This window comes from Drosophila yakuba, chromosome 2R (assembly GCF_016746365.2).
Source record: "Drosophila yakuba strain Tai18E2 chromosome 2R, Prin_Dyak_Tai18E2_2.1, whole genome shotgun sequence".
In the NCBI taxonomy this organism is placed as follows: domain Eukaryota; kingdom Metazoa; phylum Arthropoda; class Insecta; order Diptera; family Drosophilidae; genus Drosophila; species Drosophila yakuba.
In genome coordinates, this window is record NC_052528.2 from 12,489,054 (window position 1) to 12,514,042 (window position 24,989).

At 45.3% G+C, this 24,989-nt stretch overlaps 1 protein-coding gene across 4 annotated transcripts in view; it reads right to left on the bottom strand.

Moving 5' to 3' along the window:
* Positions 1–859: 859 nt before the first annotated feature.
* LOC6530330 (SH3 and multiple ankyrin repeat domains protein 1) overlaps positions 860–24,989 on the bottom strand; it is a 68,976-nt gene continuing 44,846 nt past the window's right edge. For 2 of the 4 annotated variants that reach the window (XM_002091221.4, XM_039372450.2), the window contains 9 exons: positions 10,798–10,923; positions 10,398–10,729; positions 10,165–10,333; positions 9,658–9,852; positions 9,283–9,349; positions 7,685–8,137; positions 6,315–6,924; positions 4,311–6,251; positions 860–4,243 (listed from right to left, as the gene is read on the bottom strand). In XM_002091221.4, coding sequence (XP_002091257.2) covers positions 2,686–4,243; positions 4,311–6,251; positions 6,315–6,924; positions 7,685–8,137; positions 9,283–9,349; positions 9,658–9,852; positions 10,165–10,333; positions 10,398–10,729; positions 10,798–10,923 — 5,451 coding nt within the window. In that variant the 3' untranslated portion in view covers positions 860–2,685. The remainder of the gene's footprint in view (positions 4,244–4,310; positions 6,252–6,314; positions 6,925–7,684; positions 8,138–9,282; positions 9,350–9,657; positions 9,853–10,164; positions 10,334–10,397; positions 10,730–10,797; positions 10,924–24,989) is intronic. The other 2 variants (XM_015196470.3, XM_039372451.2) reach the window with 1 other exon arrangement.

A 24,989-nucleotide genomic window follows, 5' to 3' on the forward strand; every position in this document is an offset into this window, starting at 1 on the left:
ATTGCCCTTTATTCTTTATAACATTAAAATATTAATATTAAAAATATTAAAATTATTAGATTGCTCTTTATTCTTTATTGATTCAAATTATTCTAAGTTCACAATTGTTGCAGCGATGTTAACCGATCGAGTTATTCTCTTAAACTGAACCTAAATGTTTCGCTCTTCTTCGGAGTTTCGGACTCTCGACTGTGCGGGCAATTAGGTGTTGTGTTAGCGACACGGCCACTTGTTGTCGGCGTGATCCGGCAAAGTATCGAGCACTGCACCACGGACTGCGTATTCAGAAGTTTCTGTCTTTCGCGTGCGAACCTTTCCGTCTGGTCTGCAACTTGGCAGTTTCGCAATATATTCGTTGCGCGTGCTAACTTATATATTTCACCATATAAACAAAATAGCGAGCATGCCATCTCGCTACGCAGTTCCATTGATCAGTTTCCCCGCGAAACTAGCGGCCTATCACTACGCGATATGCAGCAGAAAATCCAAACTTGGTATCAATTAACAAAAAGAAACCATAACCTACCATTTTTACCTTCTCAAATCTTTGAATTGCATTGCAATTGTTTTAAGCCCGGTCGGATTTCGGGAAAGAGTAATATCGATTTGGTTTGCCGTGTGGTTTTCCATTTGATTAGCCAGATGTATTGGTGCGCCAGCCTTCTGTTTGCAGTTTTGTTGTTCTCCGAGATTGAACGAAATGTTTACAGATGTTCTTTTACAATTAAAAAAGGAAACTAAAAAAATAAAATAGAGAAATTTTGAAATAAATGATAGGTGCTTTTTATTCCTGGGACAGTACTGATTTTGATGGCTCAAAAAGAAGATAAGTATGAAGTGAATAAATTTGGTCGCGGCATAGTTTTCATTCATATTTATTAATTTCTCATACGCATGTTCATAATACATAATTGCATATTATACGACTTATGATAGATATTTCCATATTATTCCATTTGAAATACTTGCATTTAAAGTGTATGTGTGGTGGTGTGTGCTTTAATCGTTTAACATTATCTTGGGGGTTTAGGCATATTCAATAATCCTGCTATATATCGATTCCAACACATTCGCAATTGCACGAATTCACGCATTCGTGTTGCATGCCCCCATCGAGTGGGAACTGCATAATGCGTGATGTAGTTGTAACTGAGCACTGCACGTGGATTAACTAGACGGTTTAACTTAAAAACTAACAAGCTTGATGGCTAATCATATTTGTTTACATGTATGCGCGGGGTTGGAACTAAAACAATTTACAAATAATTAGCAACTATTGCGAGAACTAAAAAGTGTGCTAAAACCTAGTTATACGCTAGAGTATCCAATATATTCTCGATTGTTTATGTTTAATGGTTTAGATTTAGGTTTTCTAACTTTTCAACACTTAGGTGCTAGTGCTAAAGGAGCGGCCTGCCAATTCGAACGATTTCATTATATTACCATCCAATCCTCTCAATACCTCAAAAAGTTTTTGTTTAAACAATGTAAATGCATCAATCGCTTGCTTGGTTAGTTGAGTTTTTCAATATATTTCATTCAGTATGTAGACGAATGCTGGTTCGATTTCTGTGTTCTGTATGTTTTATGCAATAAAATCAGCCTTAGTTATAATAATTGTTACTTGTGAAAACGCATTTATAAGTTTGGGTTGCCTATGACGATATTTGCATTAAGCGCTGGCAAATAGTTGAGAACCTCTTTCAATACAATACGTTACTTCTTCTCTAATACTCTGGCAAGTTAAAGTTTTTCTCTAAAAAAACAATTATACAAAAAACCTTTTAAAAGTAAAAATCTGTAAATTTTACTAGCAAAAATTTACGTTTTGTTTTCAATTTCGATCTTTCTTGTTTTTTTTTCTCGATTATAAAATAGCCGCCTATTGAAATATTTGTTTTATAAATATTTTGTTTAAAAACATTATACGTTTTACTCATTTAGTTAGTTAAGTTTAGTTTAGTTGACTTGACTTGACTGGAAATTCGGCTAAATGCTCAAATTCAAATATTATTGTTACTCGGTGCAACTTTCGCCTCCCTGCTTTCTTTAGGCATATAAAACCTACGCTAGTTGTGAATTAGAGTAATGTTAATGTCGTTTAAATGTTTTGTGCACTAGTCAAACACGAACACGAATGATCAATGGATGGATACTGAATAAATGAAGTTGCCTGGCGCTAGCGCCCTTCTAACATTACGAACTAAGATTGGATGCGGACATTAGAAATCCACATTAACATTTGACACATTGTGCAGCTCGAAAGCAAACTAAAAGATCCATATCCAGCTACAATCATCGGCTACTGCCTTTCAGTTTGTTTTCAATGGTAGGATGCTGGGAATCTGTTAACTAATCATTAAATATTGCATACATACTTGCTGTTTGATTACAAATAGCGATTAGTTGCTGCGCGCGGGCAGCTTGCATAAATTTATATCACACGCAATAAATATAATAAAAGTAACTTAGGATTTCGAAATCAAGAAAATTCTAATTCGAACATCCTCTTGCCATTGAAAAGATGTGGCAACAATTAGATTTGTGCCTGAAATGATCGTCGCGCTTCATTTTCTGGGTGCAGGCAGTTGCGGCTATTCGTTGTGAGTGGCAATGACTGTTGACTTACACTAACTAACGACTTAACGATTTGGCAAACGGTTGATTTGATTCCCCAGGCTTAGTTTAGTGCAACCTGTGGTGGTTGGCCTTGGGCATGGCCCCCACGATTCGGACCCTTCCCAAGGTGCCCACCGCTCCAGCGCCAGCGCCCCCGGACAGCCGCTGGTGCATCTGCAGCATCTGCTGCTGCTGCAGTTGCTGTTGCAGCTGCTGCTGCTGTTGTTGCTGCTGCTGCTGCTGCTGTTGCTGCTGTGGATGATATTGGCTCGTTGGCAGATGCGGCTGCGGCGCGTGCTTGGCATCGTTGCAATCGCAGAACTGAGGCGGTGGCGCCAACACCAGATTATCGGTGCACAGCTGCTGCAGATTGTTGTTGCCCTGCTGCACCGCAGTCGCCCCAACGCCCGGAACGCCAGCAACAGCGCCAGAGGCAACAGCCACCAGCTGTCCGCTGGGTAGCATGCCCACAATGTGGGCGGCCATTGGTTGTTGCTGCTGCTGCTGTTGCAGTTGTTGCTGCAGCTGGTGGGGATGTGGGTGGGTCTGTGTCGGGTGATGGGGCTGCTGACGCTGGAGCGTGAGCTGTGACGGCTCTCCATCGCTGTCCGCTTCCAGGGGCGGCGGGAGTTGCATCAGGGACACCGCCGTGGTTCTGGTGGCACCCCTCTGCATGGCGATTGCCGCTGCCTGTTTGCGCGTCAGCGAATTGTGACGCTGGAACGCTTTGGCCGGCGGCGAGGGACTTAGATCTCCGTCATCATCCTCTAGATCGGAACGAGTCTCCATCTCCGATTCGTGGCCACTGCTGGTGCCCTTATGCAGTTTCTGCTGGTGCTTCGCCACTAGGACGGCGGTGTTGCTGGCTCCTCCGGCCGCAGCGGCCTTTGCTTTGAGGATCTGCTGGAGATGTTGTTGGTGGGCCATTTGCTGTTGCTGCTGCTGCAGTATCTGCTGCTGGGTGGCGATCAACTTCTGGTTGGGATTCGACGACTGCTGCTGATGATGATGGCTGGGAATGCGCCCCAAGACCTGGGGACTCATCACATTGCTGTTGATGTTGCTCTGTTGCGCAAACTTGTTGGTGGTGGCGACTGCCACTGGTTGCTTGCTGCCCAGCTGCTGCTGCTGCTGTTGGATGACGGGAGCATGTTGCTGTTGCACAAGCTGCTTCACTGTAAGTGTGGCTGTGGGCACAGCACTGGCACCGCCGCCTATGCTGATGGTGGTTTTGGCCATGGGCTTCGTAGTGTGACTGGTGTTGCTGCTGGGCTGATCGGGAATCGTCTTGGGTTCCTCCACAATGGTAACCGATGGCTTCTTCTTAATGGTATCGGTGGGCTTACCACCACCTGGCAGTGTAAGCCCGGCGGCCATTGCCAGCTGTTCCTGTTCGCTGCTGACGCCGGAGCTGCTGTTGTCGCACTCATCTTCGCCTGGTTGCAAAAGTTGCTGTGGTTGTTGGTGGGACTGCTGCTGTTCTTGTGGTTTCTCCTCCTCCGGTTTCTTGGCAAAACCGTTTGGTGATGACTTTGATGTCTTCAGATTGCTGCGAATGCGCTGGATCTCCTCCACGGAAAGCGAATGAGAAATCGAGGCACTGCCTGAGTTGGAACTACTCCCACTGTGGACGGAAAATTAGGCAATATTAATAGGAAACGTAAAAAGGGTTGTACTTGATTGATATCTACCTAGCCTGACTATTTCCACTAGTCTCTGGCACATCGAATAGTGCAATCTTCTCGTTGAGCTTGGTGTTCCGTGCCACCAGGATGGAGTTCTCATCCTCGCCATCCGACTCACTGCAGCTGTAGTCCGGTTCGGGAATGGGAGGAGCTGTTCCGGCTCCACTTGTACTGCCATTTTGTGCCGGCACAGGTGCTGCCTGTGGCAGCGGTGGAGCAGGCGGGGATTGAGGGGCAGACTGCTGAGGTGGCTGCAGCACCTGCTGCACTTGCTGCACCTGGACTTGGGGAGCCGCATAGTGAGAGACCAGCGATGTAGGTGGCTGCTGTGCTTGCTGCTGCTGCTGCTGTTGCTGTTGCTGCGGTTGTTGTTGTGCTGGTCGCATCTGCGTGGGAGCAGCATACTGACTAACTGGCTGCTGGGATCCAGCGGATGTCTCCTGCGATGGCTTCTCCTGCGCCTGGCGCAATTTCCAGGCCATCACGTTGCGCAGTTCCTGCGGCGAGGCATAGATCTTGGCATTTGCCGAGGGATTGAAGCTGCTCTGGACGCCATCGATGGCTGCACTGGTCACAGCATCGTTTTCCGTTCGCTTCTTCAATTTTTGTTGCAATGAGATGGTGCTCTCATACTCCGAAACACTGCTGCGTGTTTCCACTTTAACAACCTGACCCACTGGAGGTGGTGGAGGTGGGTGATTGGGCGGGGGCAGTACCGCTCCTCCCGCTCCTGCACCAGCTGCTGCTCCTAATCCTCCCAGTTTCAGTTCTCCTTGGTTAGAGTTCAAGCGTTGCAGTGAGGCATGGAGCGTGGCCACATCGTCCTGCGAGTGGTGACCCTTGCCAGATGCCTGCCAAATGGATGAGGCAGAACCGTGCAGCTGAGGACCATGCAAGTCGGGTGTGGAATGGAACCGCTTCAGGTCACGGCCACCTCCCACTCCACCTGGGCCGACTGTGGGTGTGGCTACGGGCTTTCCACGAAGCGTGCCACTACCATGCTTGCTCCTCGCGGTCTTACGCTTCATTTCAGCCACACTGCCGTACACCAGCGGACCACTCCTCATGGGAGATCCATTGGATGTAGGCGGAGTGGCTGCACCGCTGTCCGTGCCCGACTGGAAACGGGAGCTGGTCATCATGGTGGCATAGCGACTAGCATTTGCCGCACTGCCCTCGCCCTGCTGGCGCTGGAATAGCTCCTCCAATTCGGCAGCCGTGATCCTACTGGATGTGGGTCGCGCCTTAATGCTGGCCGTGCGTAACTGAACTGGTGTTCCGGGTCCCGTTTGGATACCGGTAGGTGTGGGCGTTGCAATCGACTCCACCGAGTTAGATTTGGTGTGCGGCAAATCGTCCTCCTTCTCACCTCCGTTCTCCAGACCAGCAACCATGGATTTGGCCCTGGCTCTGCCCACACTCAACGTGGTTTTGGGATCCCTGCGCGGCGGCATCGGAGCCATTCGCACACTGCCTCCCGAGGAAGAGGAGGGACCACTTGCCCCCGGACCGGTCATCTTCCTCGGCAACGTGGCGCACTGACGGTGCGAGCTTTGAGGAGTACTGGGTCCACTGTTCAAATGGTGGCTGCCCGCACGCGCTCCACTGGGCAGATACTGAGCACTGGCCTGCATCTGGTGGGGGAACTGTGGCGACACCACCGTCAAGTTGACCAAAGCGCCGGCCGAACGGATCATTTCGACCACTTGTTCGTGCGAGGCGGAGCTAACGTCTTCGCCGTTGATGGTCAGCAGGAAGTCACCTGGACGAAGTCCTGCCATGTCCGCCACTCCACCCGGATCTACATCATCCAGGTATTGGAGCGCCGGGAAGCGCTCTGAAGGGCGCAGCTGCATCAGCTGGGAACTTGCCTTGGCGCCGCGCAATATGAAGCCAAATCCGCGCTTGGCTCGGTGCAGCACCACCGATCGAGGGGCGTTATAGCCGCTGTTGGAATTGGAAGAGATGTGGCATTAGTTTGAAACTGATTGAAGGGATTTGCTTTCGTACCTCTTTTTGACGCGCGGTGCAGTGGCACTGCTGTACTGTCCCACGGAGTGGTTATTGTTTCGATTCTGGATGCCATTGCCGGATGCTCCTCCTCCATTGCTCTCCAGCGGCTGCTGGCACGATCCATTGCTGGCCACCGACAGTGATGGCGACTGATGGGGCTGCTGGAGCAGAGTGCTGGAACTGCCTGAATGTCCACCCAAGCTCAGCTGTGGTGATCCCTGGTAGGAGGCGGCGGAGGAACCGGCTGGAGCCTGCTGCAAATGCTGCTGCTGCTGTTGCTGCTGGGGAGCCATGCCCGTGCTGGCTGTCATCACATTGGTGATGTGCTTCTGGCGCAGACTCACCTCCTGGACGCAGTCGGCCGGAAAGAAGCCGGACTGATTGGTGCCTCGCACATAGCCCTCGAGCAATCCGCAGTCGGTGCTGCCCACCACTTCAATCACATCGCCCGGCTGGAGGCGAATGTGACCCACGGTATTGCCAGCGTATGGCTCCATGCACACCACTGTGGTGCTAGGATGCCCGATGGAACAGGCTGCCGAGTCCGAGTTCGTTCCCACGCCCGACGAATCGCTGATTATGTCACTGGTGTCGCCCAGGGATTTGTCTGTTCGGGGAAGGTGGATACAATGAGTGGTTTGTTTTTTTAGGACTACATTGGATGTATAGGAGGCAGAGGACAAAAACGAGTGGCATGCAAATGTTTGAAAGCACAGCAGGATCCTCCAGTTAAGTGGAGTAAAAGCGGAAGCTTTAAACGATTGCTATGACAGAGGAATGAACTGGAAACCATAGGTGAACAATTACCAGTAAAGACATAACATTTGGGAAAAAATGATCAGAATCAATGGTTGATTAGATTTCGTAGAAAAGGTGGATATCATGGATAAAGCTGGAATTTAAAAACTTAAATATTCAGATAACCGCACAAAGCAATATTTATTTCCGAAGTATCAAATTAGTCTTAATATCTTTGTTCGGTTAAATCATTAAATATGCCATAAAAAGGGTAAAAGTTTAAGTGATAATCGTTGTTATAAAGTAACGTCGAGAAAGTCTTATCTTAATATGATGATTTCTTGTCAATGATATGCGATTGAAATAACATAACAGTGCGAGGTAGGAAGACATGCAATCACTCTTTGTATAGTCAAGATCTACTTAAACGCATGCCTTCGGAAACATACAGTAGGAGATCGAGTTACAGGTATACTTATCCGATTGACAAAGATATATGTATTCTTTGTCACTATAGACTATAAAAGCAGACCTATGCCTTAGTTACCCATCTTAACATAACTTACGCTTAGGCAAATGCAAATGCAAACGAGGCGGAAATCAAACCGAAAATCAAAGCCATTCCTCACCTGTCACGATGCTGATGTCGTCCTCGTGGGATCGGTGGCCGGAGGAGCCCTCGGAGAGGCTGGAGCTGGCGGAGCTGTAGGCTCCCAGCATGTGCTCCGAGGGGCAGGGCGATGGCGGGCCGTGGAGCTGCAGTGTGTGCAGGTGGGGCAACTGCTGCAGCTGCTGGTGGTGATTCTGGTGGTGCTGGTGGTGCTGTTGGTGCAGATGCTGTTGCTGAAGCTGATGCTGATGGTGGCCGGCGAGGTGCTGCTGGTGGTTCTGATGGCTGAGCATCAGACCAACACCGCCAGCCCCGCTGTTTCCATTGGCAGCGCCATTCGAGCCAACCATCGCACCACCGAAACCACCTCCAGCCGCTGCCAGCAGAGCTGCGCCGGCGGCTCCATTGGCGCTCAACCACCCGATTCCCGAGCGGCGCTTCGGATTGTAGCGCGGCGGTCCGCGGAAGGGAACTGTGTGGTGATCAAGGATATTCACTTAAAATGTGTTCGAGTTGGTGGTCAAGGATTAGGCAGGAGGAGTGGTTGGGAGTAATACGAGTATGTTATCTGTTTAGTTGGTCGTCAGGTCTGGAAAAGAGTTCCTTTTAAAATCAATTGGTAATAGAGCATCTATTTTTCTTTTTTTGTACTTTAAGGCTTAACATTGATTTAATTTTAAAAGGCATTCTTTACTCAATAGGTTTTTCCTTTTCCAATCCCCCTGTTTCAGTTTGCTCTCTACTCAATCTAATAATGTAGTAACTTTGAATTTAGTAAATAAAGATATAATCTAACACCCTAAGCTTAAGGCAGAGTTAGGGAATAATCCGAGAAATGATTGGCACACTTTACTTACACTTACTTACTGCTCATTTATCGAAGGATAAGAGACTGAGATGAGAAGCAAAAACAAAGGAAGGACACTCTACTAATGTCCTGCCAACAAATCAACTCACTAGGAAATGGAATATATATATATAAGTATGGATAAACACGAAAAACATTGAACAAAACATGGAACAAGAACAGCCAAAATATTGGAAGTGTGGCATTAGCAAAACTATTTGAATTGATTACATTTATGGAGCACGTATCTCAAACAAGCATATGCAAAATACGAAAAAAGTGTTTTGGGTAGAGTATAGGTTGCGATAGAAATTTATATAGAAATTGAAGGGAGTACAGATATTGATATAATACGAGTAATATACACTGATATGGGGAAAGAGACCTAGATGATCAAGTTGGATGATTGATTGATTGATTGTTGAATGATTGATAGATGGTATGCAAGTGTAGTCAAAGAGAGAAAATCAGATATGAAGACGCTCATGGGGAAAACTGATTTGAACTAAGTGGAAAGGAAACTAGTTTGTTTTGATTGTGACCAATAATATTAAAACAGACTGAGTAGAGCAAACGAATATTGAAACAGAAACTTAAGAAAGAACTTAAGAAATCAGAATGGTGTTCCAAGGTGTTCGAAACACATTCCGTGTAAATGGGATTTTGGTTTGAGATTTGATGAGTATGAAGTTAGTTCGGTTGCGAGTACGAGTCGATTGCTTTTCGGGGGTGAATGATGGTTGATGGTTTTAAAAGAGGCCATCACTTACCAATATCCTCCGACTTGTAGTTCTCAATGATTTCGGCCAGCTCCAAGTTGCCGGCTATAACAGCCACCTATGGGAAATCGAAGTGGATTAAAAAACCATAGTTCCATGAGCCAAACCAAGTTATTAAATCAAAAACTAACTTAGCTACTAGACTGAACTACAAGCATAACTACAGCAGCACAAAAGTACCAACTTAAAGTCTATCAACTACTAAGTTGTTAACAAAATTCAAAAGTTTTTGGTCCCAGAATATACACAGAGAAAATGACTTTGCATGCATCCTGTTATTAGTATATATGGTTATATATGGTTATCATTAAATCGCACGATCGATTTTCTCTGTGTAGGTTCTTGAGTCCAGACACTGGGCTTTACCTGGTAGGGAGTTTGATTGGCAAAGTTCTGGGCGCCGCGCTGGGCGCCGCGAAAGAGAAGCATTCTAGCACAAGCCTCTTGGTTGTTAACAGCGCACACATGCAGCGGACTATTGCCGGACGCATTGCGGCCGTCCATGTCAGCACCGTAGAACAGCAGGTGTTCCAGGTGCTGGACCAGGCCATGGCGACAGGCCTACGGATCGATCGGGTGAGCGGAGAGAGCCAAAGGATGCAGCAGATATGCATATGCCAACCCGCGGGTTACAAAGTATTAGCAAGCGAATTTGTTTTGTTTTGATTTGGTTTTGTTTTGGTTTTTGTTTTGTTTTGTTTTGTTTAGAGTTAGAGAAGAAGAGTTTCAAGAAAGAAGAGAGAGATAAAGAATTCAATCATTAATTGGCGTTCAACGGTTGTGGGCCAACACCATTTCACCGGGGATTGGCTTGGGGTCAAAGCAGTTGCTGTTAGAGATCGCCAGGATCAGCACGGACCGCCACCGACTCACCTGATGAACCTCGTTCCAGCCCTGGCTGTCCTGGATTCCCAACGTGGCATGGTCGTGCAGCAGACTCTCTGTGATCTTCGCCTCACACTTCCTGGTGATGGAGATGTACAGCGGGGTGATGCCACGCCCATCGCGGTAGTTCGGCGAGGCGCCCAGTTCGAGGAGGGTGCTGGTAATTCGAGAGCAGAATGGTTTTTAGTGCGTCTTTAAAATAGAGAAGGAATCCCTCTCACCTGACCGCCTCTAAGGAGTCGTGCTCCACAGCGCGGTGCAGAGCTGTGGTGCCATCCTTTGTCCTGTAATCCAACAAGGCTCCACCGTTCACCAGAGCGATAAGCAGTTTATTTGGCTTCTTGGCGCCCGTGGCCACTGTCAGCGGAGTGTCTCCGCTTTCCGAGCAATGGAAATTGGGATCCAGGCCCTTGGCACACATCTTGGCTATCTTCTCCACATGCCCGCCATTGATGCACTCCAGAAAGCGGCGCAGATTGGCCCGCGTGTGCAGAGCCTTCAGCTGGCGTTCATCCAGGGTCAACATTTTGTACACACGCCTTTTGTACTTGAGCTGAAGGTGGAAGAACAAATTTAATAAATGATGAAAATACGTGAAGGGATGTCTAAAACCGAACGCACCTCCAAATATCCCACGGGTCCGTTGAAAGGATAATCGCCCAGGCGGCGTTCTTCATCCAGGAATTTTCCCGCCTTGCCGTTGGCAGGTGGAGCAAACAGGCCATAGTTGAAGCTCTCCTTCAGTTCCTGGAAAGGTACAAGTGGGTGGAAAGCAGTAAGCATTTAAGTACGTGTGTATGCGGCTGAATCAGGTGCTCCATTGACGTGCTCAAGCCGTGCGGGTCCCACAAAAGACTTCCGGCCTAGCAATTGCTGAACTTCCTTCTTGCGTACTTGTGTACACATGGAAACACTGACATAAAAACGTTTTCCCATCTATGATGAATGTATTTTTTCAACAAAACCCCCAAGGAACAAATCACATAAAGGGAATCATTACGACCAACACTGATTGCAAGTGTTGGGCTGACCATTTTGATTCGTACACCTTTTTTTCTCTCTGCACAAATGGCGAGTACTTTTGTATCCTTTACAATGTCCTTGCTAATGAGCGCGTGACTGCAGCACCAACTACAGGACCAGCAGCATCCAGCGCCCAACAGACATGCTGACATTCATAATATACCGCTGCCTTTAAGTGGCAATTTCTTGTTTTAATTAAACAACACAACGAATTTCCCAGCATCGCCCTGCCTTTTTTTGCCACCCCGGAAAAGTTGGTCCATGATGTACGAATACTTCCAGACTCCCAGAAAATGTCTCGAGTGTATAACGGGTTTGACATTGCCGCTGCATTAATTATGCAAAGTGCGTGTGCGCATACATACATGAGGCAGTGTGTGTTGCTCACCGACTTGCCGTGTTCTATTTGCTTTAATGCCCCACGCCCTTAAGTGCCTCTCTAAAAAGGCAGCTCCATGCAGGCCATAATGTGCCAAATGTTGCCATTAATGCGAACAGTTTGTCATGGATCTCGGCTTGGGTGTTGGCCAGATGTGTGCATGATTCGTGTGGGTGGGGGAAATTACATGGCAGAGGGCTTTCCTCCAATTAACTATGATAATGTATTGTCTTGCAAGTTGATAGTTTCAGTGGAGAAGTTTTTTGGATGCCTAAGCATTGCGGATCTCTTGTGTAAATATAAAAAACCTAACAAACAGTTACTCTTTAGACCTTTTCCTACACATTTTTAATAAAGTTTATAAATATAAGCCAACAAATTACGGCTTATTTGCATACAGCCAGGCAATATCCGAATGCTATTCCGCCAGCATGCACTTTTCTTTCCAGTCACGTTTCCGAGACTTTATTTGTATAGTTGGGTGCCCGGTTTCATATGCAGGCAGCATCAACAGCAGCACCATCAGCATCAGCAGCCCTTCTTCACGAAGCAACTCATCCCTTGGACACATAAGCCTCAACCACACAAACTAGCACGCCCCCAAGTGGCAGCCAGGCCCCCTACTCTTCATACTTTCCAACCCCCACACCAAACCCAACCCCACTCCAAACCCCACCCCAACTCTTTCGGCAAACAACAAAACACGTTAACGGCTGTGCGCCAAATGGGTTTTACGGCGCCACCCTCCACCTTCTGCCCTTTGGACCGCACCCACTGCCACGGATGCTTCTCCAACCCTCATCCTCATCCCTTGGCGTCGGGGGTCTCAGTTACAGTCGCAGTCATGCACATGCAAATTGCAGACACGTCGCTGGCCTAGACCCCAACAAAAACAGGAAAGGTAAGGATGAATTTTGGGACCGAAGTCGAAAATACCCTGTTATGAGTCAAGAATATCCTTGTTTCCTAATCGCACTGGGAAATACTATATCCTGGCAGGAACTTTCAGTTTTCATTACTCACTAACTCACTAACTCCCTACTTATGTACTTCCTCCGAACTGCACTGCATAATCCTGGCCAAAAAGAGCATACCCTTTGCAAGGGTATCAAAGGAGCAGAAGGGCAGAAGAAATTCCAACTTTCGGTTTTGGGGTTGTCCCTTCCACGCGGGTTTTCTGCCCAAAGTCAAGTTGTTGGCGCAAATTGCATTTTTATGAGTTTTGATTTCGATTTTCCAATCCGTAAGACGGCTCATAAAATACGCTCGACATTCGGTGGGGATTACAAAAGTGAGGGGGTTGGAATGGAAAAGGCAGGCTAGTGGATGCTGTTTGGAAAAGTAATTTAGAAGTTGTGCGCACTTTTTGGCTTTAAAGCACTTTTCAAACTGTTTTTGCTCATTTTGGGGTTTTTTCCCTGCGTCTGCGATGTTGGCTGCCGTACACCGTGGCCATAAATTCAGTTCGACTGCAACAAAGTGGAGCAGGCGGAATGTGTATTCGACATATTCGGTTGTATTTTTGTGGCAGCGCGGCAAGGGGCAGGTGGCAGCTGGTGGGTCACTGTCCATAAATCATGGAGGAATTGCAACTGCAGGCCAGTAACTTAACCAGCAGACCCAATGGCTCTCCGAAGGGTATATAGAAACAAATTGCAATTTGCATGAAATTTACAATATTACACAGTTTGAGAGACAGTTCGTGCATTTCGCGAATCTCGTAATATTTAGGTTTAGGTTTGAGAGCGGGTGTAATTTATAAGAAGAAGAACATGTCGGAAAGCTAAGAACAATTCTGGAGATAATTTTACTTAATTTACCCCAGCTTTCCAGTAATGATAATAGATGTTATACGCTTGGAAAGTAAACTAGATTACCTGCATTACTCTTATTAAGTTTGGAACGGACTCTATTTTCTAACATGGTTAATTACCACTCAGAAAATAGGGCTAATCCCATTTTCAGATGATATAGTCATAGTTTAGTATTTAAAGTAAGCATATGTATGTTTTAGGTTAAGTATACTCTTCATTTACACATTGCACAGTTGGAGAGCCAGCGGAATAATCCAATTCAATTAGCTCCAATTGGCAATCTGCATGAGAGCTGCTTGGTCGCACAGTTGGAGAGCCACTGGAGCACCAAGTGAGTAGTGAGTGTCAAGCTCAGATGCGAGAATCCAAGTAAATGTCAATGCGATGTGCAATGAGCGCTGTGCACTTGCTGCCAGCAAATAAGCGACTTCCTGTTCCAATAAGAAATACTCGAAAGACCCCGAGGCGACTTGTCCAACAACAAGAACAACAATGCGAGCAGCAGCAACAAAAGACATCATTGATAAATTGTCAAACAGTAGTTGGCGATGCTTTTGCTGTTGTTGTGACCGCTGGCTGCTGCATTTGTTGCAATTGTTTTCTTGTTGATTGAAAGCCAAGCGAGAGGGAAATAGCTGCAGGTAAGCGTAAACAGTGCCAGCAAAAAGTAAATAGCCACTGCCGATGGACTGGACAGCCTCCAATCCAAGCTTGGAAGTGGGTCGCCGACCATCTGTTAGATTTCTACACGGAAAACAAATACAAGTTGTTGGCCAAAGTGATTTATAACTAGGAACTAGTTGTTAGAAGTTGCCATTCAAGAAAATATACCATTAAATATATCTATCTGTTTACATTCCTACTTTCATTTGAATCGAAGATTACCTTGCTTGATTTGTGCATTAATTGCATATTATATTGTGCATATTATATTGTATTTGTAAAATAGGAATTGTTATTTGTAAATTATGTTTACGAACCTATATATGGCATTCCTTTATACAAATTATAGATCGTAAACTAATATTCGGACAGTTTTTTCCGTGTAAACACAATCTAGTTCTATTGCCGCAATTAAAGTCGCAACTAGCTCGAAGTTTGCAGCCTGAAGTTTTCAGCTTGCCGCTAAAGTCACGGCTTGGATTTGTTTTGGTTTTCGGATTTTTTGCCCCTTGCGCGGAAAACTTTTGGGCTTTGTCAGGCTCTACACATTTACGGACTCATTAGTGTCACCAATTTTTTTATGTCTTTTAATTTTGAGCAGTTGTGTCTGACTTAAGTTTGCCATTTGGGCCAACGAAACGGCACAGTTTGAGCGTCACTGGCTCCTCCAACTCCCACTCAAAAGGTATCGAATAACCAAAGTTCTCAGCCGAGTGAGTTAAAAATACAGCGAAGTGATAACGGAAGCTTAGAAAAAAAGGAAAGAACCAGAAAAAGATGCTGCACTGTGGGACGAACACACAAAAGTCTTAGTAAATAATATGTATTTAATGGCTTGAAATTACTTAGCAAATATTTACAAAGTCAATTCAGCCTTTAAATTATTTTCTACTTTCCAGTAATGCCACCTTGACTCTGTTTCGCTCTTTTAGGCAAATATTTACACACATGTGCCTGTGCTACACAAAAACGATCCATTTGCTGGGCAAATATGGGTTTTCTAGAGCACATTAGCTGCGTCAGACTTTCAGACTATCTGAATCATTTGCTCTGCGCTTCCTCCACTTCCTGCTCATTAGCTCCGTATTGAATTCATCTCCAATTGTCTCGACCTTATGCCTAATTCTAAATTTTTCTCGTTTCTTCCCGACTTTTGGCACGTCGTCTGCCATTGTGCTTGCGTCTTTGGCTCGATCTGTGTCCTTTGTTGTGGAAGAATCTCCGATTCCGCTGATGTCTGGTCTTCTCAAGTTGCAGCCCAAGAGGCTTCAGCATCAATTTATGTAATCTGCCAGCTCACACACACACCCAGAAATACGAATACCTGGACCTGGGATATGGGCATTGGGCATTGGGCATTGGGCTCCAAAGTTCTGTGTTCTGGGCCTTAGCTTGGACTTGGACCTGGACTTGGTCACATCATCTTATAAATTTAGCTCGTTTGCCGAAAGGGAGCGGAGAATGGGATGCCTGTGGTAAGCCGCAGAGCCACTTTGAATCGCAGTTTGGAGCCTCGAACAATGCCGACCATCACAAACTGGAACAATACACTGAGATTTTGCCTTCTGCTTGAAGCCTTTCCCCCCAGACTTAATCTTGGGGTTAGGGTTACCTTTTAGGAAATACGACCAATAGTCCACACCAAATTTGAAACCTAATCGAATTTCGTTTTCGGTTCAATGGAGAAAAGCCTAATGCTATTTCTCTCAGTGTTCTGAGGAGGAGATGCGTTCCGGAAACTGGTTTTCAGCCGCGGTTTCTGATCGACACTCGCATTCCTATCGCCCGAGTTCGGCTGTATGCCAATTTTGCGGCGCTGAACTTGGGTTGCTTTTGAGTTCGGTTTGTTTGCCCTTACACATCGGCTTCCTCCCCCTCCCCCTTCCAACTTTTCCCGCTGCTCCTCGTGTGACATTTGGTTAATTCGAAGCTTATTAATTTATGCGTGCAGTGACAAGGGATTGCGGTAATCAATTTCAAGTTGATTGCCTTTTGAGGCGCAGTGCCATTTATCACGACTGTGTGTGAACTAAATACCTGCTTTATTCATAACTGAATCATTGCATTTGCCTTCTATACAGAGGAACAATTAGGGTTTTGGGTTTGGTTTGTGCTGCAGCTATAATCTTTTCAAGGTAACAAATTGAAAACTTAAGTAGTATTTTTTCGCTGTGCACCTATCGGATGACTCCTCCTTCTCCCGCCAGGAGGTCAATGACGTGTCTTCCGCCTGCAGCCATTCGAGCCGCTTCAAAGTCAAAGTCAAAGCCATTCAGCAACTAAAAAGTTTACAAGCTGCACAGCCGACGACGACTCATCCCGAACCAACCCATTTGCTGGCTGCCTGGAACCCTTAGGTTCGCTCTGCATCTTCCCGTTCCCAGTTTGGTTATCACTTGCTCAGGGATGCAGCAGGGAGTGGGGTTAAGCCCAGGCTCAAAACTAGTTTCGTTTGGCTAGAGTTTCGTGGGCAAAAGCTGTGAGCTGCTGCTCTTGCTCCAGCTTCTATGTACTGGTTGCCTCCCTTTGGGTGTCCGTCCCAGATGTTTGTCTTGTCATGCCCACCTACTGCATCGGAATCGGTTCTCTACATTCACAAAATACAAAATACTAGAGCAAAACTGTATACCTGGAACATAAGTAAAGGCATGTAAGTTTTAGATATGTACATATAAGACACTAATTTATTGTACATTTATAAATAAAGTAACTTTGAAGGGAATATATGAATCAGAATTCCCAAAGCATGGCTCTATTTCTCCAAGTGTAACTAGGGAACTGAGGCGAAAAGTTCTCGCTGAGGCGTGGAAGAAAGTGTTGATGGTGAAGACTTCTTTTGAGGCCTCCAACTCATCGCATCGAATCCAACCCACCGAACATTTATCAGAGTCAAGTGCATTGAACTTGTATTCGCCGACATGAAATTTATTTGCCCACTGGGGGCGTGGCAGCGGCGGCGCAACGCCCATCAGCCATTCATATTTCTTACACCCAGATGCATTTGGACAAACGGCTATGTGCAGTAAGGGGAAAAGGGAGGGTTGCGGGGTTGCGCGGAAGACTGCTATCTAGGGACAAAAGGACATTGACAGCAAGCGTCGAAAGGTGAACTAAAAAAAATTCTGCAGTTCTAACAAAAAAAGGGGAAAAAAGAAGAGAAAAAATAAAAATATAGTATACGGGAATTTGCAGAAATGTAGTGGCAGGCTAAAGGATGTGGACAAGCTCATGATGATGCCACAGCGAAACGTGGAGGGGGTAAGTGCCACATAAAACTTGTGAATGCAGGTGACAGGCATTTGCAATAAAGCTGCTATCTGCAAAATGCCATGGGCGGGCGGAAAGGGGGTTCGGTGGGACCGTCACCACCACCATCACCATCACCATCACCAGCGCCTGGAGGTAGAAGAGAAAGGAGACCTTTCAGAGATTAACCGTTGACAATGTTGTACGGAATGCGGCAGTTCGTCCGAAAAGCGAGCTTTAGAGCCGGAACAGCATGACAGAACCATGTTGCCAAGATATTGCCCCACCGTCGGTGGCATATGCCCCATCTGGCAGGCTAAGTGCCACCGGGCGACGCTTTTCGAGGGGGGTGGTGTGGCAAAAAGTTTGCGAAAATGCCTAGGCAAGGAACCTCACTCTTGGCCTTACAGTTTTACAGGAACTGCTGTGGCAGCAAGAATTCACCAAAGCATCGCACAAGAAGTTATTTCAGCAAAGTTTGCCTAAAGTTTGCTTACTTGCGTTTAAGAGTTTACAACAACAAGTAACTAGGTATTACCTCAGGTAAATGCCTAAAGGCAACGGTGTTGTCGTGGCTGCTCCTTGAAATATCTATCTATTTTCACGGAATAATTCCCTGCATTCAAAGCCTTCTTCTCAACCCTACGATGAAATACCAGCTCCTTTCGCTCCTGCGAAATATCATTTTACATTGAATTCTTTCCCGAACTAATGCAGTTAGCCTAAACAAATTTCCAACGGAGACTCCGACAGAAGGGAAAATCAATATTTACATAGACACAAGACCCCAGACAACAACGGCAACAGCAACAGCAACTACAGCAAGCAAACAAACAAACAAACAAACAAACAAACAAACAAGAAGAAGAACAAGCCAGGACAGACATTAAAAACAAAAACACAGGCCCACAACTTGCATCCAGCCAAGTACGGATATATGGGATATACGAGTACGAGTACGAGTATATACGTGTCTGGCGATTATGACTGCCTAAGAAGGGAGCTCCCAGCCGCCGGAGGCTGGAGATTGGAAACGAAGGAGTCCCCATCTCGTCATGTCTAGGCTTGAATCTAAGCAGCGAAATATGCGACAAATTTTCCAGCAGGGAGGTCCAAGTGTACAGGGTCGCATCCAAGGTATTTCTCGTTTTGGGGTTAAAGAACGGTGGAAATGCTTTCAGCATTTTCATATTCATACTCACGAAGAGAAGAGTGGAGAGGTTTGGGGGAAAACATGCGGCTGCACAGAAAAACAAACGAAACGAAATATAAATATAAATAAAGAGTGCAGAATGAGTACCAAGACGAAGCCAGGATACACTTGGTTATAGAAAGAGAACTACAAGTCTCTTAAAAGAGCTCTTTTAAATAGATAGATATAGACTTTTAGATCATTTAAGTAATAAGAAAGTAACCTAACTTTCTAGAAAGATTTATATGGAGATTTCGCTTCTTATAACATTCTTTGCAAAATTCATATTATTTAGTTCAGTTTGTCATTCAGTACCTTAGCATTTTTTCTCGCCACAGTAAAGCAACCCTCAGCTAAAAACCACAAAGCACTGAGCAAACTGAGAAATACCAACCACTAGGGGTGGCTGGAAAAAAGGTTTAAGAAATATCTGGCAGCGAGAAAAGCCCCTGAAACGCTTTTCCAACTGGACGGCAGAGTGCATTGGCATCTGGCATTTGGCAAGGCGCAGCAGGAAGGAAAGGATGTGTGTGGCTGGCCAGCAAAATTAGCCAGTGAAAGGTTTATGGGAGAAGTCCCCCCCTATATTGGCCACTTCCATTTCTATGTCAAAGTCATTCCGCTGAACAATGTAGAACAATAAAGTGCGCCACTAAACGATACACGACACACAACACACAACACACGACACATGGCACACGAGGAATGGGCCAGAAGAACGGGGCACCATAATGACGATAATGATGCCAATGATCGGGAGTCGCAGTTGGAATCGAGTTGGAATCGAAGGGACATGCTCGACGTGTCCGACGATTCTTTCACTGACCATTTGCTGAACACTCGAATTGCTAATCGATTCGATGCCAAACGTGCTCCATGCTTAACCGTACTTAGCCGTTCTGTTCCGAGCCCATCCGATCCGATCGAGGCGGATCAATGGATTCGATCGGCTGGGAGCCATAGCCATTCCCCCATTGGTTCTGGCCACTTTCTTTCCTGGCTTATTTATGTCAGCGAGTGGCGGTCTGTTCTGTGCGCCGTCCAATGCGGATTACTTGAGCAAACCTTTACCGTTCTCAGTCATGCCTAAGCAGAGTAATTTCGGCCATTAAACTAATTATGGCCAACTGTGTAAGAAGCATTTGCCGAGCTATGGGAAAAACCCACCCAATTTTTGGTCATTTGGGGGGAAGAAGAAACAAAGTCACCCTTGAAAAAGCACATGAATATTATACATTTAACTGCGTAAATAGCAAAAAGGGAAGTCCTCAAGGAATTTTGATTTAGCTTTTGGGGTGGATAAGCAAAAGTTGCCTGATGACAAACCTTGAAAAATTCGATTTATTTGGGCAAGGAATTTTCATTTCGAGTTGTGTTGAAATGAAACAATAGTTTGGGTAAACAGTAAAACCATTTTAGTAGAAATGGGTACTTTTGTGTACTATTATGATTAAATTTCAGAACTGAGTAACGAAATGTCAGTGCTATTTTATTCATCAGCATGCCTGTATAAGCATTTGATTCTATCTATATCTCAACCCTTTTTTTTACCTGTTTTTTCGAGTATGCTATTCGGCTACAAAAATGTGCTCTTTGGGACCGCTGGCGATGCTGGCGGCCATTTGCCCAATCAATGCAACACCGACCGGACAACGGCCAACGGACAACGGATGAGCTGCAAACAAGTTGGCAAACAAACTTCCGTCCCAGTGCACTCCAACACTCCAGCAGTCCAACAGCGGCGAAGACTCGACTCCAACACGCTGACTGATGCCGCTCAGACCTGGCAGCTTATGGTGACCCAAATAGACTGCCATCGGTCAACTGGCAACTGGCCACTGGCGACTGGCAACTGGTAACTGGCCACTGGCAGCCAAAACGCCTGAGGAAAGAAAGCGCAGCAGAGGCTCACTCGGTGGATACAGAGATATGTGAACAGATACATATGTACTTATAGACAAAGGGGAGCAGCCATTAGCTGAGTGGCTGGGCGATGTCCCGCTGCAATTGCCAGTCGGATGGAGTCAACCTCGGGTGACAGCTTGGGGGCTAAGCCCTTCGAGGCGGCATCAAATGATCAAGAGCGGATCTGAGAAGATCGATTCCAGACAAATGAGACCTTCGAAGTGGTGTCATATAGACAGAATTGCATTAAATGGCTAATGTTTCTTGTTTAAGCTTTTGCAAACTAATATTGTTAGCCTTTTGATTAAACAGTTAGTTGTCTTGATTTATTATTAAACGTAAACAAATAGGGAGATATGAGTTCGACTTCCTCATAAACACAGCTTGCAAAAAAATTGAATTTCTTTATGTTGCGAAACCATTTCGCTTTTGAGCAGAAACCATTAAGTATACGCATCGTGCGCAATCTTTTAGCAGGGCAATTAACGCCGGGCATGTGGCAAATGGAAACTCACTTCATATCGCTCCGGGCCATAAACAAAACCGCCACAAAGGCTTTAAATTCCCGGCCACTGCAACTGCAGTTTCAGGTGAGAATGAAAAAAAAAGTTCGACAAAGTTCGGAAAAATATTTGTAGGCTCCGCAAACAGACAAAAACTGAAATAAACTGAATGGCTGATAAACTCCAGGTGCTGGCCAAGTGTGAAAATTGTCTTAAAACGGCTGGCCGCACCACTGTCAACGATTAGGATTTTTGTGTATTTTCCTAGTTTTTGATGTCGGTTTTCTAGAATGCTGTGTACAGCTGGATCCAAGACATGCTGCACGGTGTTCTAAGAGGCGGTTTGTCTCAATTTGAATTTTTGCGCGGCTCTTCTAGTGGCAGCAACTTAACGGTAAATGGAGGCAAAAGGGTACCCACAAATGGTAAAAGCAACTCGAATGCGAAAATTTATGCAGCCATGGAGCTGAAGTTGCAGCTGCTGCCATGGCAGTGGACACAAACAAAAAACAAAAAGAGTTTTCTTGGCCGCTGGAAAAACTGACCGCAGCCATATTTGACAACGGAACGTGCTCTGGAAGTCTGGCACCCCGTTCTTGGTACTATACCATTCTGGTCTGCCCACTCTGGGATCTTGGCGCAGCTCTTGGCTTTGAATCAATCTCTGGAGTGGCTGCGGTCTGCCGGCCCTTTATTTACGGTTCAGATACTTTTTAGAGGTGAACGGGACACAAATTGCATCTAATGATGAAATCATTTCACCTGAAAATAGAGCAGTATGCCCGGGAATGCGGCTTCGCCTCTTTTGTGGGTCAACGTCGGTCGGCCAAGTGCCGTCACATGTAATTAGGGATCATTTCGCGATTCGGCTTGGGCCATAAACATGTGGCCAGCGAACTCGGCTATATCAGCTGGCTATCGAAGCCACCAAGGATGCAGGAAGCACAACTGCCATGTGTTTCGAGTCCACTACAAACAAGCCGAAGAGCTGGAAAAATGCAGCCAATTGCGAGGCACGAAATCTCACAGCTCGTAAATCGATGGCAGTTCCCTCGGGAGATGGGGACATGTGTGCACAGAAAAGAATGAGTTTACCTGCGCCTTATATATTGTAAAATACTAAGTATCATGGGTAACCACATTGCGATTACATTTGTATGTAAAAAACCCATAAAAGATTATCTACCACATACAAATGCAACTAACAAGGATATCAAAGCGTAAAATACTGAAAATGAAAAGGCAAAATATCTAGTTTCTTGCAGTGCAGACAAACCTCTCTGTATGTTTTGGGGCGTCGCCTGGCGCGCGAATTATGCCACCAACGAGCAAGCAAATGGGAAACCTTTTTTTTGGCTCACTTCAAGTGTTTTCCCCGCTGAAACCCGAAGCTCGAACCCCAGCACGCTGCACATGCTTTCTGCCAAATTGCAATTGGAGACTTTGCCAGTTGCAACGCGGTGCTAGGAACTTGCAACTGGCGATGCTGCACGTGCGCCGTATCGGAAACTAGTTTTTGCTACTTTAATTTGGCCAGCCGCATGGTGGCAGCGGCATTTCGTATCCAAAAAGATAACTGCTGGCAGGCTGGAAAAGCTGGAAAAAAAACCATGCTGAAGGACATTTGGTGTCTATGGTAAATGAGGCGGAAAAACAGCGAGAAACAGAAATTGCCACAAACCGATGAGACGACCACAAGAAAAGCCAAGAAGAAATAAGCCTGGCAGATACCACAAGAAAACTGCAATGGGTAGGCAAAGAACTCTCGAATGTGAAAACTTTGTTACCCTGTATAACGGTGTTCAAATATAGATGCATATGTAAGTGTTTTTTTAGAAGAACATGGATTATATAGAAGAAAAAGAAGACAGATTTTGATAGCTAAATAGAATTGCACAACTTTCATATATTATATTTACATAGGACAGAGTCGAATATACTCTATATATCTCAGCGATTTACAGGGCATAGCTGTAATGCCTGTAAGAGGAAAAGGCAAACGCAAACTGCTTGGAAAATTGTATCGAACTATCTGCGGCTTGTTTGAGTTTGACTTGCAATCGGGATTCTCCTGCCGCCGCTCGTGCTCTTGGCTCCTTTGGCCAAAGTCAATTTTACAAGCAATGAACTCGAGATATTTTCTGCGATCCTCATTCTGCCTCCACTCTTGAGTTTGACTACATTTTTGCTGCGAGCATTTCGCTGGCGTCAAAAGTTCTTTTCTGTGGCGTTAGTTTCAACTAGGGCCCAGACACGCCCACTAAATTGCCAGCATATTTGCTGCCAAAAGGAGATGGAGAGCATAGCCTCCTCCCATTTACCTCCACTGCCCCTCTGCTCCTCTCCAGTTTTGTCGCTTTGGCAAAAAATACGCTAAAATAGCTCAAGTGGTTGCAGCTAAGCGATAGGAGGAGGCACACGAGCAGGGGGCGTGGCTGCGGTGAAGGGGCATTCAACCTGGTCCACAGTCCACACACTTATGCACATTCCGCCATCTCCTGGTGCCTTTGGCACAGTTATGCATGCACTGTGCAAAAATATGTGTCTAACTAAAAAAACTTTAGTTTATCAAATAGCTGACTATTTGTAGGTATTTCTCTCTGTCATAACATCATTCTACATTCCGCAGAGTATCAAGTGCCAAAAATATAATTTAATCCGTTAAGCACTAAGTACTTTATATTTTCCCGTGTGGGCACACTGCCATTCTTTAAAGACGGAGTCTCCATTTGGACATGAGCTGGCGAGGAACTTAGGCACCTTCACAACTGGATTCGCACCAATTGAGCTGTGATTTAAGTACGCCATAAATGGTGAAGTGCGAGATTGAGATACTCGAACACTTTGCCGTACGGCTTTCCTACCTGCAACAAAGCCAACGAACAAAAAAAGAGATGGGATATTAGGTTAGCTCAATAATGGCTAATCGTTCGTAATATGGGGTCTTCACCACAATGCTGGTAGCAATGCGACCATTCTCCCCGAATTTCAGATCATCATAATTACAATATCCGTTGTTATGGTCGAGGTTCGCAGGGTTGACCACCCGCTTCAGTGCTCAATTTAGAATAAGCATTTCATACTCACATACGGCGTTTTAAAACAAATTGACGCAAACTAATGAACATAATCTGCAAACACATACAGACAGCCACCGGAAGTGCTTCATTGTTCGGCGTTGGGGCGTCGGAAATTGAAAAGCAACCCAAAACCAACATGAAATTTAAATTTGCAAAAATAAAATAAAGCGAGAGAGAGGCCAAATAAAGTGAGCCAACATAAAAGTGCCATTAAAAATTTAGTTAGAGGGCAGCTCAAACAGAATTCGGCACACATAAAGAGGAAATTACATTTATGCGAGTGCTTTTTTGGTGTTTTTTTGGAATTGAATTGAACTTGCGTTGTTCAATTTGCCTGCAACACTTGAGCGCTCTTGAAATGCTTTAAACTTTACGCGCTGTTCGTCACCTCGTTTGTTTTCACAGCGATTATTTCATTATTTTATTTATTGTTAGTTTGGTTTGTTTTTCCAAGCATTCAATTTTGTGTACATTTTAAAAGGTTTAAATGCACCACAAATAATTTGGAAAATGACAGTGTACTAGCACATATTCATGGTTTTAGGTTTTACTTTATATCTTATATACTAAGCAACTAGTTTCGTTTATCATAAGATTATGGTAATCGAAACTAAAGCTGCACTTGAGTCAGTCTAGTCTGTAATTACTAATAACGCCAACTCATATTTTTCCTGCTGAATTTATCGTACAGTAATTATGTTTAATATTGAATCTATTATTTCCCGCGCAGGTTTAGATTTGAGCCACATATCCAGTTTGTGACGCACTGCAGAAAGCACAGTTGCGAAGGCACTGTAACTAACGTTGTTGTCTACTTTCAACAATTGTTTCTGGTTCACATATAACTTTTTTTGCTCAAATTAAATTGAAACGATTTCGAATCGCTTTTGTTCAAACGGAAGCTCTCCCCCACTTTTGTCGTTGTATCGCTATTATTGTTCAACTCAATTGCCCCGCTTTATGCAACTTTCATTGATACATGAAGCGATTAAAGCGCTGAAACAGATA